This window comes from Nymphaea colorata, chromosome 4 (assembly GCF_008831285.2).
Source record: "Nymphaea colorata isolate Beijing-Zhang1983 chromosome 4, ASM883128v2, whole genome shotgun sequence".
Classification (NCBI taxonomy): Eukaryota; Viridiplantae; Streptophyta; class Magnoliopsida; order Nymphaeales; family Nymphaeaceae; genus Nymphaea; species Nymphaea colorata.
This window is the reverse complement of record NC_045141.1, coordinates 26,185,382-26,200,824: the sequence shown is the minus strand read 5'-3', so window position 1 is coordinate 26,200,824 and position 15,443 is coordinate 26,185,382. Positions and strand designations below refer to the sequence as shown.

The 15,443-nt window shown below is 40.1% G+C and overlaps 3 protein-coding genes across 5 annotated transcripts; 2 read left to right on the top strand and 1 right to left on the bottom strand.

Moving 5' to 3' along the window:
• Nucleotides 1-72: 72 nt before the first annotated feature.
• On the bottom strand, nucleotides 73-3,571 carry LOC116253122 (MND1-interacting protein 1-like). 2 transcript variants are annotated; one of them, XM_031627892.2, is made up of 3 exons: nucleotides 3,415-3,571; nucleotides 1,043-2,904; nucleotides 73-710 (listed from the first exon to the last, which is right to left on the bottom strand). In XM_031627892.2, exons 2-3 carry the CDS (start codon nucleotides 2,816-2,818, stop codon nucleotides 192-194), a joined length of 2,295 nt encoding a protein of 764 aa, XP_031483752.1. In that variant the 5' UTR covers nucleotides 2,819-2,904; nucleotides 3,415-3,571; the 3' UTR covers nucleotides 73-191. The 2 variants fall into 2 exon arrangements, with proteins under 2 accessions (XP_031483752.1, XP_031483751.1); XM_031627891.2 differs by lacking the exon at nucleotides 3,415-3,571 and adding an exon at nucleotides 3,171-3,403.
• A 1,741-nt stretch (nucleotides 3,572-5,312) lies between these two features.
• Nucleotides 5,313-6,925, top strand: LOC116253126 (E3 ubiquitin-protein ligase PUB23-like). The gene has a single exon (XM_031627896.2). It carries the CDS (start codon nucleotides 5,575-5,577, stop codon nucleotides 6,832-6,834), a length of 1,260 nt encoding a protein of 419 aa, XP_031483756.1. The 5' UTR covers nucleotides 5,313-5,574; the 3' UTR covers nucleotides 6,835-6,925.
• Nucleotides 6,926-9,606: 2,681 nt separating this feature from the next.
• LOC116252154 (plant intracellular Ras-group-related LRR protein 5-like) lies at nucleotides 9,607-13,508 on the top strand. Of its 2 annotated transcripts, XM_031626253.2 has the most exons (4): nucleotides 9,607-9,845; nucleotides 10,199-10,514; nucleotides 11,899-12,812; nucleotides 12,921-13,508. In XM_031626253.2, exons 1-4 carry the CDS (start codon nucleotides 9,816-9,818, stop codon nucleotides 13,062-13,064), a joined length of 1,404 nt encoding a protein of 467 aa, XP_031482113.1. In that variant the 5' UTR covers nucleotides 9,607-9,815; the 3' UTR covers nucleotides 13,065-13,508. The 2 variants fall into 2 exon arrangements, with proteins under 2 accessions (XP_031482113.1, XP_031482112.1); XM_031626252.2 differs by having other exon boundaries at nucleotides 9,614-10,514.
• The last annotated feature ends 1,935 nt before the right edge of the window (nucleotides 13,509-15,443 follow it).

The following is a 15,443-nucleotide window of genomic DNA, read 5'->3' as shown; positions in this document are numbered from 1 at the left end:
GGAAATAATGTTTCCCTTTTTATAGTTCGTCCCTACAAGCTTAGGAAGGTTTTGTATGCAAATTTGAAATGATTTCTTGACTTGGAAAATGTTTAAAATGTAGTTATTCTGACATACAATGCATATCCAACATACACTTGGCCATGCGATGCCCCTGATACAACACAGTTGCCTACCAACCTTTTCCAGATCTAAGAGCTAACACCATAGACACGAATCCTCTGTTCTATCCCAGTATCACAAGAAGGGCAACGTTTCTTAGGCTGTTTCTCATGGGCCTCATTGCAGCCAACACACAGAACCTGATGAGCACATGGTAGGAAAACTATTGAAACCTCCTCTCTCATGCAAAACACACATTCCCTACCACACTTGTTCTCTCTACAAGATGATTCTTGAGTTTTGTCCAGCTCATTGGTAGCCTTTTTATGTGATTCTTTTACCTTTTTTGCCATATCCACATCACAAGTTGATTGTGTGGTCGACGAGCAATTAAGCTGAGTGGATCTTGATGATGCTTTAAGGCGCAAGTATTCCTCTTCAAGCCTTTGAATGTCATCCTTGTGCCGTTGAAAATCTATTTCAATCTTGCGGCGTAGCGCCTCCTGCCTCCTTGTAATGTTAACTTGAGTGCCTTCCTTGGCTCTTCTTTCCTCCTCCACTTGTGAGATTGCCTTCTCCTTCGCTTCCAGTTCATGTTTCCACTTTATCTGTTACAATAACGCAATGGCTGAAAAAGGGGTAGAACAGAAAACTCAAAAAAATCCTCACACAATATTCTGTACTCAGAATTGTTAAAAAAATGAAATTGTGACAATAAGATTGGTCATATCGTGAGAGACAGGGGAGAGAGTGGCAGTCAGCATAATGAATATCTAACACAAAAGATTGAAATGACACTCCTACACATTTCTAAAGAAACAAGCAACTCAAAATGCACAGAAACCTAGGAAAAGTAGTTGAACGGTAAAACAATTGCAGTGCACTAAATAAGCAGAGAAACAAAAGGTCATGCATAAGGAAATTTTAGCTATTTACTGACCTCAGCTTCCTTTTGTGCTTCCTTGACAAGATGCAACTGTTGCTGCAGTTGATTATTCTTCCGTTTCTCCTCAGCCACTTCCTCCTGCAACTTCGTTTTCTGCTTCTCCCATGCTGATAGCTTTTTCTGGATCTTTTTCTCTCGCTTCTCAACCTCTAGACATGTCTTAACTGACTCAGCTGCACTTAATTTTGCTGCAACCATCTCAGCCCTGATTTCCGCATTTTCTGTTTCGAGATGCTTTACAGCTGCATTAGCACGATCAACTTGGGCACCCGCCTTCTTCAATGCAGCTTCCAGGTCAGAGAGCTTCTTCATGGTTGCATCCTCAAGTGACTGTTTATTTTTCTGGTGCAGAGTTTCCTCTCTTTCCATTCTCAACATCTTAAGCTCTGTGAGATCACTGCTTAGCTTTTTAGCAGCTTGCAGTGCTTTCTTTTGGGCCCACTCCATTCTCTCCTGAAGTTGCCTCTCCAACATTCCTATTTGGTGAGTTAATTTGGAGATCATTTCATCTCTTTGGTCACTCGTTCCATCAAGTTTGTCGCTAATATGCATGTTTTCTAGGTTACTTGCTATGGAGGATACAATATCAGGATTATCAGTCTCCTTCGAGTTTTCACAGTTTTCAGGAGAAACCTTTGACACGGAATCAATTCCACTAGGCAGTTCAGATCTTGCAGACACAGTCACCAGGTGAGCAGCACCCGTGCTCCCATGCACCATATCTGCTTGGTTCTTCAACAAAGAAAGCCCACCCAACTCACTTTTCCCTTTATGGTGGTGCATGCATAAGGTGAGTGAAGGATGATCATGATAGCAACCTGCGGAAGAACTGAGAGGATTGCATCCATCTGCTTTTAAGACTTCTGGAAAGCGAGTTGGGAACACAGCAGCTGCATTTCGTCTTAACATTGACACTCCCACAGGAGTCTCGTTCAGGTTGCTTAGATCTCCATCAACATTTACAGTCGTTGGAACCAAATTCGTAGGATCCGTGACATTTGTAATTCCACTCATGGTTAGACCTTCACCTCGAAACCCCAATCCACCATATGATTTACAAGTCTCAGAAGATTCAGCTCCAGGAACCAAATTTAAAGGAGGACGAATTGGCACAGGAACTGAGACACCTCCGGGTGATGGTAGTGGGCTCCCTTCTTCCGTTTCGTTGCGAACTCCATCTTTTTCAGTTGAAGTAAGTGGAAACTCCAATGCGCTTGCCCGGCCAACGTGAAGATCACTCATAAGGAGGCACCACATTGCATCTCCTTTACTTAATTGGGGTCTAACTTGCTGAAGCAAGCAGACAATCCCAGCCAATGAATACTCTTCCAGTTGCTTCAATTCTCCAAAAACAAAACCAGACTCATCTAGACCCCCATTAGCATCACTAGTCAAGTATGCTAGCGCATTGTGAATGATGTTCGACAGCACATCCCCACTTCCATAACAGTGCCCGTTTCTCAGCACTGCCTTCAACGCAACATCTTCATCATATCCCAATGAAACGATCTTGCATATAGCTTCATTGTAAAGGAATTCCAAATTCTTCAACAACAACTCCTCTAGTTGCTTCTCTGTACAAAGTCCCCACTCACTCCCATCCATCTCACGACAATCTGAGGAACACTTCCCGCAATCTCCAACATCTAAAAATTCGATGACGGCCGGGCAAGGTTCCTCGAGGACATTAACATCTCCTTCATTCATCACGCCTATATCAGGATTAGCCTTCCTTCCGTCTCCCATGGTCTCTTCCCCAACACTAGCCATTCAGAATCAGAAACAGAAACAAATCCGGCGCTAGTTTCAGATCACCCGCCACGGATTAAGGAAGAAATTAAACGCAGTGAAGCCCACTGTCAAATGAAAAAGAAACAAAAAGCAGCAGATAATAATTAACAAACGAAATCTATGGAACTTTACGTGTTCGTACCACAAGAAGAACATGGAAATGATCAATTCAAGACAACCCACATGACCAAAGGAGAACAGGAAATCTTAATATTCTGAAGATACAGACGGTCAGAAATCAGAGAACTAATCAAAGAAACCAAAAAAGAATTCATTCAGAGTACAAAAGTCTAGCATCGGTCGATCGATCAGTGGCGCCAACAAGACTTACCAACGTTGGCTGATATCCAATTCTTGTTCCATGTATCTCCTTCCGAATCCACAAAACCCTAATCCCTCGCGCGTAAGGGAATTCCAAGAAGAACCAGAGTGACGAAAGTTGGGCGTCGGCAATTTATAAAAAGAAAAGGAAATTTCCGGGACTACCCAAATCGAGAAAAAGCCAAAAATGGAGGGAAAAGGGAAGATCACGAGATAAACGAAGCAGCAGCGTAGGAAAGAAGCCAAACACTCACAAATCGGATCCAGAGTTTTGCGCCGACCATCCAAACGGGAATTTGAAAAACCCCACTTTCTACTCCTCCCATCCGAAATCTGGTTTGGTTGCCTACAGTAGGAACGATTCCGGTCTGGATTTGATACCGAACTACTTAACCCTTTAGATGTGAAATGTTGAGTTACGGACCTGCCTCTCTCAGATCCAACTACCAGCAAAAAGTTTGACACATAAACTTTGAAGCTTTTTTATTACCTTTGTCTGCAACATAAACTTTGAAGTTCTTTTATTACTTTTATCTGCAACATAAGCGTTGAAGTTTTTTGTTCACTTAACATTTGCTGTTTACAAGGAATGATCTAGAAAAAGATTGACAGCAGACTTCCACTATGTGTACTTATCAGCTTCAACCTACCGGCGCGAAGGGTTTGGTGGTGAGGAAGGACGTTCAACTAATACTCGGGTTGAACCCATATGGGCTCCAGTTATTAAATCATGATGCTTTTAGCTGGCGAAATTTGCAGCTGGGACCCGATCTGTTACGGTGTTTCAATTAAGATCCAAGACCTTTGCATGTAAAAGCACATTAAAAATGTATTCTACGATGTAGGAAGGGCACCAGACATGGATACAGATTCAGTTTTAGTGCCTTAAAGTTTGGTTCATATCCAGATCCAAACGTCCATCCGGGTCTGATTGACTTGCCAGTCGGTCGTCACCTGCATCTCAGATCGTGAAGGAAAGTGACCTGTTTGACAGAGTCCCGGTGACCCAGTACCCCGTGGATGATGTGCAGCACCGCTGCGGTCGGACGTGATGTGCAGCAGCACCGCTATTGCACTTGAGACCTTGACTTTTTGTCGCAGTTGACGAAAGCGATGTTCCAATGCTTACTATATGCGATGAGTTTCTCGTTCGATTGGCAAAGAGGATGGGTCGTAACTTATGTGTAAGTTAAGTTGAAGAACATAAAAGATGTCGCCACTTAACACACGGAGAGGAGCTTCAACTCTGCTCCGGATGGCTGGCAAACTAGAACTGCTACAGACATGCTTCTAGTTAAACATAAGCTTACTCGTACCTCATATATGAAGAGATTGTAATTCCAAGATATGTGGTAAGGCAGAGGCAGAGTATAGCATATGGGTAGGGTTTCTTTATTTTCGAATTAATATCTCTAAATATTTGTTATGCTATGGATATAAGTGTCCCTTTAGATATAAACATCTGTAAAGAGTGCCCCCTCCAGAAATTTTTTCAGAAAATATCTGATTTTCAAAGAGGAATGAAGTAAAAATGTCGACATTTTCCACGACAAATAGTGATAAATTCGTGCGTTCCGTGTAAGTAGTAAGCAGTTTTAATGCACAGAAGGTAGAAAGTTCAAAAGCGAAAGCAAGGAAGAAGCTGCAAAGGTCTATTTCGTCGGTTGGTCAAAAGAGTTTTAATGATCGAAAACGAACCGACGAAGAAACGTCAACCCTAACTGGCGCCGGTCCACTAAATTCCTGTCCATTCTCTCTCGTTATGCTTTTATTTTTCTTATAGAAAACCACCTCCTATTTGTTGTTCTTAATGCAGGGAAACCTTACAACTATTTTTTCCAAATTTACAAATTGAAAGCTTCTTGTTTATATATATGGTCCAAGTAAGAACCATCTTAATCTTTAAAAAAAAAAAAAAAAAACACTTTTCTATAGCTGCCACCATTGATCATTCTTTTTCAAGGTGGACTGAATTTTAATTTGAGGTCAGACCAGACGTAAAAGGCAAAGAGAGGCATTTATTCGGTCGTTATAGTGCAGAGTAATGTCTGTATCATGAACTTCATAAACACACCTAATCAAAGTCAAAAACATTGTTGTTCTTTTCTCTCAAAAATAGGAAAAAGAAGAAAAACAGATAAATCCGGAAAACTTGTGCAGAAATCTTCTTTGGTCCCCTTAGTCTCTCCCACGCCATTGACTTTCAATAAAGAACCTCAAGTTGCTCAGTGTATTAAGAGCTTCTCATCTCCCTCGGTCGCCTCCATTTATACAGATTACAGAGGCTTCGCAGTAGTGCCACCCTGATCAAGAAGAAGCATTTGGTAGATCTCGATCCCTCTCCGTGTGCCAACTCCTCTTTCTGTGTTCCTTTCTCTGAGAGAAGAAACAGAAGAGATCAGAGGAGGAGAGAAATGGAGGTACCTCCCTACTTCAAGTGTCCCATCTCAATGGAGCTCATGACTGATCCTGTCACCGCCTGCACCGGCGTAACATACGACCGGAAGAGCATAGAGCGATGGATCTGCGGTTGCCGGAAAAGCACCTGTCCGGCCACCATGCAAAACCTTGAAAACTTCAATTTCACCCCCAACCACACTCTCAAGCGCCTCATAGACTCGTGGAAGCAGAGCCAAGGCCTCCTGCAGCCCGCTTCGTCTTCAACCCAGAAAAGGGTCGACTCCAAGGAAATGGCCGATCTCCTCCGGACGATAGAGTCGTCGCTTTTCAAGGTCTCTTCACTCAGGAAGCTAAGGGAGTTGCTCGAGTCGGGCGGCGACAATTCTGAGTTGTTGGTTCAGGCCGGAGGGATTGAGGTCATAAGCGGGTTGCTTTGCCGGGAATGGAATGAGAACGGCGGCGAGGATTTCGTCGCCTTCCGGTCAAGTGAAGAATCTGTTGCTATCCTCCACAGCCTGCCACTGGAAACAATTTCTAGTTCCACGATCCAGTTCCTGACCAGACCCGACTGTCTGAGAACTCTTGTTTTAATGCTGCAAACTGGGAGCTCAGAATCGCGGTTTCATGCAGTCTCTGTTCTGAGGAAAATTACGAGAGAGGAAACCAATTGGAGGCAAATCGTGAGAGATCAAGGTACGAACCTTTTCAAGGCTCTGTTAGAGCTGCTATCAGATGGCATCTGCACCGAAGCCACTTCCTCTGTCTTGGAAATTCTGGTAGATATACTGACGGTTTCAAGATATAGCCGAGTAAAGGCGGTAGAAGCCGGCTCAGTCGGTGTCTTGATCGAACTTTTGCCGGATTCGAGCAGAGGGAGGTGCGAGAAGATGATGGTAGTCCTGAAACTGCTGTGTCAGACGGCAGACGGGAGGTCTGCGTTCGTCGATCATGCGATGGCCGTGGCAGTTGTGACTAAGAAGATCATGACGGTCTCAGAGTTAGTAACGAAACTTGGTGTGAAGATCTTAGGGCTGATCTGCGAATACCATCCAACGGAGAGATTCTTGGAGCAGATGGCGGAGTTAGGCGCCGTGTCGAAGCTCAGTGGTGTATTGCAGCTCAATGGCGGACCAGCGGCAAATTCGCTCAGGGAGAGGGCACTGAAGATGCTGAAGATGCATGGGAATGCATGGAAACAGCATCGATGTTTCCCATTGCAGCTGCAGGATTACTTGAGAGTAATAGATGAGAACGAGAACCTGTCAAGACACTAGCTCGATAGCAAGCTTTTCGAGTCAATTGAACTTTATTGTATACTTGTATCATTTTCTTGTTTTCACAATAACACTGTTGATTTCTTGACTCTTTTGTGACCGTGTTTCTGTCTGCATGATGATGGTGGGGAGTGGGAACATCACCTGTTTATACTGTTGAATTTTGGAAATGAACTTGAAAATTCAACTTGTGTTGTTATATAGTTTATGCACTATAATGACGCTGCATGGAGTCTTCCCCAAGGACTAGAGTTCCCGGATTTCCAACTTGCAGCAGTCTCAGCTTTTCTGTTGGGGTCAGGAAAATTTTACTTGAAATGGAGTGTTTTGATGGTTTGGAATTTTGATTCTGAAAATCATAGAATCATAATTCTTTCTCAAACTAGATTGGAATCAAAACTTCATGTTTCCGTTTTTAAATTTTTGAAACAAAATACTCTATTTGTTTAATAATTTTAATTTCGTAAAAATGGAGTAGTTTGATTTTAAAATTTCATGATCGTGGACATATCAAACACGGATCAAGTCCAATCAATTTAGGAAGATAGAAGTAGGTCAGATGTACCTTGCCCACATATACCCGCCCCCTTACTACATGGGCAGAGCGGGAGACACACTATTAATTGAAGTCTCACGAATATTGGCATGGGATGACTTAATTTGTCAGTATACATGAGCTTGCCAGAAGTGTCTGGTCAAGCCCATAACTTGTGACCTACGGCCAACTGTCTTGGACCATATATATATATATATATATATATATGCACCCTACACAATGCATGGGACCAATCTGACCTTAATCGATTGGATGGTCAGTTTTTTTTTTCAAAGAAAAAAAGAGAGAGAGAGATGGACAAGAGGTGTTACCAGCACCACAATGGGGGAGGCCACATTCTCCTCCACAAAGCATAAGACGTGGTGAGGGAGACCTTTTTTTTTTAATGTTAATTTTATATATATATACATATATATATACACACCATGTCCACCGAAGTCTTCGAGGAGGAGCTGGCAGTTGACCTCCCCTCAAAAAAAAAATATACATCATTTATCCTATATACAAATTTTGGAAATAATTTCAACTCTTGTCACAATTTTGCAACTATAATTTAACACTCCTCAAGAAAAATCCCTTACTCTGCACTTGCCTGTCCATGCTTTCAAATTAACTTGCCTCTCGGCTCAGGTTAAGGTTTCTGCACTTAAAATCTGAGAGAAGACTATCAAGCAAACTTTATCTCATATACATACACCTACATGCATATTAGCGTTCCCATGTACATAAAAAAGCAGACACATATGTATGTATGTACGCATAAACAAAGCGATGCATTGCGTGATAAGCAAAATAAATGCTATAACATGGATGGAAGCGTTTGATGAGGCAAGAATTAGGGAATTCTAAAATTAAAATTCTCATTTTTTATAAAATGGAAATGTAAAATCGAATAAACAATTTTGATTCTGGAAATTATATGCTCGTTTTTTAATCAAAATTCTATAATTGTTATGATTCCAAAATTTTAGAAAACTTTCACTCATGTCGCAATGATTTTAATTCATCAATTCTAAAATCTTAATTCATGCTCGTCATTTTCAATTCTAGAATCAAAATTCTAGACGTCAAAACACAGGAAAACGGGCATTTTCGTTTCAATTCTAATTTAAAGTGAAATTTTTGTTTTTAAAACTTTAATTCTAAAATCAAAATTCAAAGTCATCGAACACCAACCAAGAGTTTTTGAGTGGGGCCATGAAATGCATAAATTGGTCAAAGCACTCAACTCTACTGGATGGATGGATGAGATGAAGGGCAATTAATGGTGCTTTGATGACTTTGAGTTCCCCGAGGTCCACTAAATTGTGAAGTCTAAACCATTTGCGTTCACGGCATTCTCTCTCTAGGCGTCTCTCTCCCCGTCTTCTTCAGTGGTTGAACTTGAGTACGAGTAGTCTTTCAAAACGTCGACACCAAATTGGGAATGGGAGCGCAGCCATAGACCTTAGGGAGATGAAGCTTTTTTGTACTACATCAAATTCATTATTCGAAAAATAATGCACTTTTTAGTAATAATATGAACTACATCAAATTCATTATTCGAAAAATAAGAAGCTTTTTTGTCAGATTATTCCAATGCACTCCATTTCATTTGGTTTTTTAGTTTTTGAACTTTTTAGAGAACTTCTAGCTTTTTAGAAGGTATTTGATAAGAAATATTTTATTTTTAGAAAATGTGTTTTAAAACGCATAACAGTATATCGTGTTTCATAAAACACGATGTCATGTAGATGTCGTTTAGAGATTCAACAAAAAAAAAATGCTAGTAATAATTATAATTTCTTTAAACCAGAACATTGCGTTCTTCAAACATGTCATAGAAATATGTATTAATGTTTTTCTTATCAAATCCTTGAGAATATGTCTTCCATGTCTAACATGACAAGCGCAACACAAGATTTTTTTTTTTCTACATAATTAAAGCCAAGTGTATCCATCGCCTTAGTTTAATCCAAGAAAAGAAACTTGAAATATTACGTCTTCATAAGATATTGAAGACCTAACAACCTTATAGTTTTCTGGAGGATCTTAACAATGGACCTAACAAAACGACATATTAAATTTCTTATAGCACGTAGAGATTGAGGAAGCTATTAGGCCATACTTCTTCACTTTATGAAGTGCTAATTTTCTGTTTTATTAAAGAGCAATTTTGATTTATCTCACCAAGAGAATTAATTGAAAAATATTCTTTTTCAAAGACTAATTTGGCTGGAAGCACAGAAAATGAATCATCAAAACGAGTGAGGCACGACTGAAATTGACGATATTGAAGGGCGGAGGAGAATCGTTGGTTTCATCCGCTGCATCCGGACAATACGGTGTGCGCAATATTGAATTATATTTACAGAGGAAAAACAAAAGCAGGAGAGAAGGAAAAATTGGTGCACAGTGACCATCGAAGTTAGAAGGAGTGCATCGCATGTCGGTTCGTCGTAAAGTTGAACTACAGGTTCTCTTCAAGAACTTTCCGAGATTTCCGTTTTCTTTGTATCGGTCTGTTGGTTTCTTTTCCTTGTTCTTTTTCTTCTTCACGGCGGTTCATGTAAGAGCAGAGAGAGAGAGACCACACGAGAAGTAGAAATGGCAATACAGCTACGATCAAAGCCACCAGCTTTGATAGAAACAGTGGAGGAGATCATGGGAATTTACAGGTCTCTGCCACGAAGGCCCACAATCGACGAAGTTCAAGCAGCCATGGTGGTCATGCAAACTTTAGAAGACGAGGAGAGGCAGAGGATGGAAGAAATTAGCTGGATGGAAGAGCCTGAGGGGGTGCCTAAAGAGTTGTTCCGTGTGCTGCAGGAGATGAGGAGGAACTTGATCATGCTGCGGAGTCATGAGCAGAGGAAGGAGGTCCTGTTCTTGCTTAAAAGGGACAAGATATTCGAGGGCTTTGATCAGCTCATTCAGAAGGCTTCGGACATGCTGGTCTCCTCCGAAGGCCACGGAATTCAGGTTGGTAGTTTTGTTCATGAGACCCCCGTCATAAAAGGCGAAACAAAGAAGGAAACTGGTCATGAGAAGGCAATGTCAGGTGTCCCCACGAAGGACATTAGTGATGATAATCAGAAATCTGTTGTTTCAGTTGATTCGGTGAAGCCTGCGTTAGTGAAAGATGGTGATTCCTTCAGCACGCGTCTTCCCTTTTCTCCTTTCATTGTCTTTCTCTGTAGCTTTAAATATGGCATTGTGGTGGTTTCAGAACTTTGTTGCAGCAGAGAGAAATTAGAAGAGGGTTAAGAAATAATTCTCACGGTCCTAGTGTTGGTCGATAGCTTTAATTAGGAGATGGATATGATATCTCCATTTGTCAGTGTTGTTTATTAGATTGGCATCTCCTTTTTGGGTCTTTTTCTCTGTCTATATCTGATATGTTTATGTCTCTCTTTCTGTGATCAAACGGTATTTCTCACAAGGATATGCAAAGAATTATAAGAAGCGAAATTTCATAGGAGCTCATTGCTTTTGTCTGTGTCATGAATACCACCAAACATTCTGATTCTTACAAAGGCTGATATAATACTGATTACTGAATGGTGCAACTTTCTCAGATGTCTATATGGATGCGCGTCTATAATTTGTGGTCCGCATTTGTTTGGACTTTTGGCTCAAACTTGCCTGACAAGAAAGTGCATCTTTTCTGCAGTCTCCAATTAGAAACAGTTTCTGAGTCTATATGGATGCGTTTTTGTAATTTGTGGCTCACATTTGTTTGTCTTGTTTTTTCACACTTGGGCTGTTATTGACGTATCATTTTGGTTCGCTCTTGGGGATGTAATTTCTGTTCTTAGAGTTTCATCTTGCAGAGTAACTTTATATGCTATCTGAGTTGATAATATACAATGTCGACAGTGTTAATAGCAAAGGAGACAATAGTGCTGCATGCTGACCTGATGTTAACCTCGCCGTGTGGTGCAGTTGGGATAACTTTGCAGTACTTCTTTTGCAAAAATTACTTGGACGGTTCAACGTTCAGCGAAAGCTTGTGCCGTCACTGGAGAACTGCATGTGTTTCTGTGCTTTGGGCACTCCACGAGGTTTTTTATGTTTATTATCAGTGAAGTTATGTTTTGGCTGATGACATAACACGAATGTCATGAACCAATGGGGTTCATATAGGATTGTGAGTTGAATACTTGAATCCCATGTTTAGATAATGATATCTGCATTTTGATCTTATTATTTAGTCAATTGAAGAGCACGATGTGGTTAGCAGCGCAGAGTGACAGTCATGTCTCGATTAGAACATTTTTTAGTTGGCAGCATACATACTTTGAGGCCTAGATGCTATGTAATATCTCCCACTTCTTTTAAGCAGAAAATGCAGAAATTAATGCTCTCCTTTTAAAATTTCTTTTGTGCATAATTATTTATGTGTGTGAATGCATGTCGTTGCAGCTTCTGACATGGTCAATATTCAGGATCATCTGCGTGCCCATACATTGTGTACCACAAATACAATCCGTTGCAGCTAATTTCTGTTGCCTGTGTAAACCTTATAGGTGAAAATCCAGAGAAACTTAGCTTGATAAATTTGGCAAGTTTGATTGAAGCTTCTCAGAGAAGTGGTGTCACTGAGCTAGATCTTCAAGGGAAGCTGTTGGATCAGATGGAATGGTTGCCTGTCTCACTGGGGAAGTTGTCAAATCTCGTTACTCTTAATTTAGCAGAGAATAGAATAATGGTTCTTCCCTCAACAGTTGGCGAACTCAAGTCCTTAGTGAAGCTCGATCTGCATTCCAATCAATTGATGAACCTGCCTGATTCCTTTGGAGACCTAAGCAGTCTAGTTGAACTTGACTTGCACGGAAATCTCTTGAAATATCTACCAAATGCCTTCCGAAATCTATCAAGTCTGACAAATCTTGACTTGAGTACAAACCAGTTATCCACTTTGCCTGAAACTTTCGGAAACCTAACTCGTTTGAGAAGGTTGAATATTGAAACCAATGAATTTGAAGAACTCCCTCACTGGATCGGGCTATGCTCTTCCCTTACAGAGCTTAGAGCTGATTTCAATCAACTGAAAGCACTTCCTGAAGCAATTGGAAAGCTTGAGACGTTAGAAATTCTTACTCTACACTATAATAGAATTAAGCGCTTGCCAACAACAATGGCTTCTCTTGTTAATTTGAAGGAGCTAGATGTCAGCTTTAATGAACTTGAATCACTTCCAGAAAGCTTGTGCCTGGTCACCAGTCTTGTCAAGCTGAATATTGCCAAGAATTTTGCTGATCTGCGTTCATTGCCAAGATCAATTGGCAACCTTGAATTGCTTGAGGAATTGGACATCAGTGATAACCAGATCAGAGTTTTACCAGATTCCTTCGGACTGCTGACAAAGCTGAGAGTGCTTCGTGCTGATGAAACTCCTTTGGAGTTGCCACCTAGAGAAATCGCAACATTGGGAGCACAGGTAAATGATGCACTTTCTTTTCAAGTCTAATATTTTTTAGCATAAATAACTAATATCCACTTTTTAAGCTGATTGCATTCAAGGTTATGGCTTTTTCACTTCTCTCAGGAAGTTGTGCAGTACATGGCTGAGCATGGCAGACAAAAGGATAGGAAGGTGGAACCAGCCAAGATAAATTGGTTCTGGCATTGGCTTCTCTGCTTGTTTTCTAGTGTCAAGGTGAAACATGAAAACGTGGGTGCTTCTGTCTAGTCTGTGTCTTGGAGCTGGCAACTCGGAGTAGAAATTAGGTGATGGAGTCGATGCTTGGTGGAACGAATTTGAGCAATGGTTGTATGGAGGAAAAAGAGACTCTGTTTGGTAGCCGTGCCATTTATTTCTTCTGCAAACTGAATCACTATAAGCTACTTCAAGGAATTCAGCAGTGATTGTCCCAAATCCATGAAATCCCCCCTCGAAGCACACCTCCCAAACAGAGCCTTACTATAAAAAACAAAATGTGCTGATTGTAAATTGTATCCGGTGTCTCGATGTTTTTGTTGTAAAAAGAAGTGCATAAAGTTGTAAATGTGAACTGGGTGGAAACAGATTGGTATTGATTGATTCCTTGGTTCGTTGATGTGTAAAGCAAAGCATAAAAGAACAAGATGCCGATTCACCATCTGTGTACTCTCGTGTGATGTGGATAAGCATGAATGGATCGTTCTATCATCTTCACTGCCAATGCTTGTTCCCAACTTGTTTTAGCTTTACATTTCATCGACATCTTGTTTCGTTCAAGAGATTTTATCTTTTTTGCGCTCGCTTCATACGCCTGTGTGCAGACTTAGCTCAGAAATTGGCCCCATGCACCTTGTTCTGCCGTAGCTCAAAAATTTGAAGATTTTCTTGATCTATGCAGAAAATATCATCGACGTTGCAAATTCATGGATCTTCTGGAAACTATTTATTCAAGAAACTGGAAGCGTATCATCTGTACTGCATTTCATTATTATTATTTCGTATTTTTTAGCAAAGCCTTTTCATTTTCTTTAAGCATTTTGTCATTTTTTAGATCTCTATAAGACAACCAAGCATTCAATTCTTCAAAAATGAAAACAGCAAAAGAACGATTCCAATTTGATTCCACGTTCCACAGTTCTCTCAACTTTTTCTTAAAAGGAATAAAAGAAGACGATTCTATTCATAATTTCATGGAGTCTCACTGGTTTTCTGTTCCGGTTGATGACTTGTAAAGCCAAGAAAGTTTGGCGCCACATGCTGGATGCACTGTGACCACTAAAAAAGTCACTTTTTTTTTTACTGTAGTAATTTAAAAAATAAAATAAGTTGTACCATAATTTTTAAAAAAGTACAAAACTATACTTAGTAAACTAATATACAATTAAAAAGTCTCAATTATTGCGCCTATCGAAATCATTTTAAAGAAATATGGTCTTTTCATCAGCAACTCATATGAAGCCACCGTCAATCATACATCATTATAAAGATAGACGCAGTCACCCAAACTCCGTGTCATGCATCTAGAACAAGGACTAGAGATTTAAATAGAACATATTAGGAATCCCAGAATTAGATAATCGATATACTTTGGAAAACCAAATGTAAAAGAAAAAAATTTACATGCCGTGTCGTACAATAATATTGGCTTTGAATTTTTTTGTATTTTTGATAATTTAAAAATAAAAATAGGAATTTCCTGACCATAAACCATTTCCCCATATGCAAAGTCGTAAAAGAAAAAAAAAATTGAATCGGCTGGTATGTGCCAATATTGATGATTGAACTCTTGGAATTTAAAGAGGAAGAAAAAAAAGGAGATATAGTGTTTGATATTGGAAAAAAGTAACCCGTGAATAACCGTATTCATGTTTGAGCGACCGCAGCACACGCCGGACATACTTCTATCTATCAGAAAAGAACAAAAAATTGATGAAGAAAAATCTTATCCCAACCACCTCCACCTCCCCATATCGATATTGGTGGCCACTTTCGGCATCGATGTCTCTTTCCCTATAACATGACACGATTCGTTCAACTTGATTTATGTACAGCTTGTTGCAGCTAGGTCGAGAGTGACTCGGAGTCTTTTTTCGAGAGTGTTTGGATTGCATGGATGAACGGAGCTTTCAAGATAAATGAGTAAGAGAAGTATTTCATCCTACCGCTTAAATCGACAGTGGAAGTTTTCTTTTGCCCTTAAGCTTATATATATATATATATATCAACCTAAGTTCGTTCCTTGTGAAGAGGGAGAGTATTTATATCCTACCGCTTGAAAAAGAGTTGATATAAAAAAGAGCCAAAACTTTTATTTGTTCCCATCTTCACAAGATTCCGTGCCTATTTTTAATAACTGCTTTAGTGACTTTAAACCATGAGCTTACGCTCATAAGATTCAAAATTAGCCTTGGGATCACATGATTGTTGGAGCTGTAAGGACCCCACGATTCCAAATCAAATGGCCGTTGATGTCACTTTAGGAATCGTAAAATATTTGCTATCTCATTTCTCTACCCCTTCGTGTTTGATTACATGCGAGAAAACAGGGAAAAGAGTTTAAAAATATCTTAGGTGAACCTTACGTGTTTAAAAATAATAGGAACTAAGAAAACACAAACACGCGTTTGT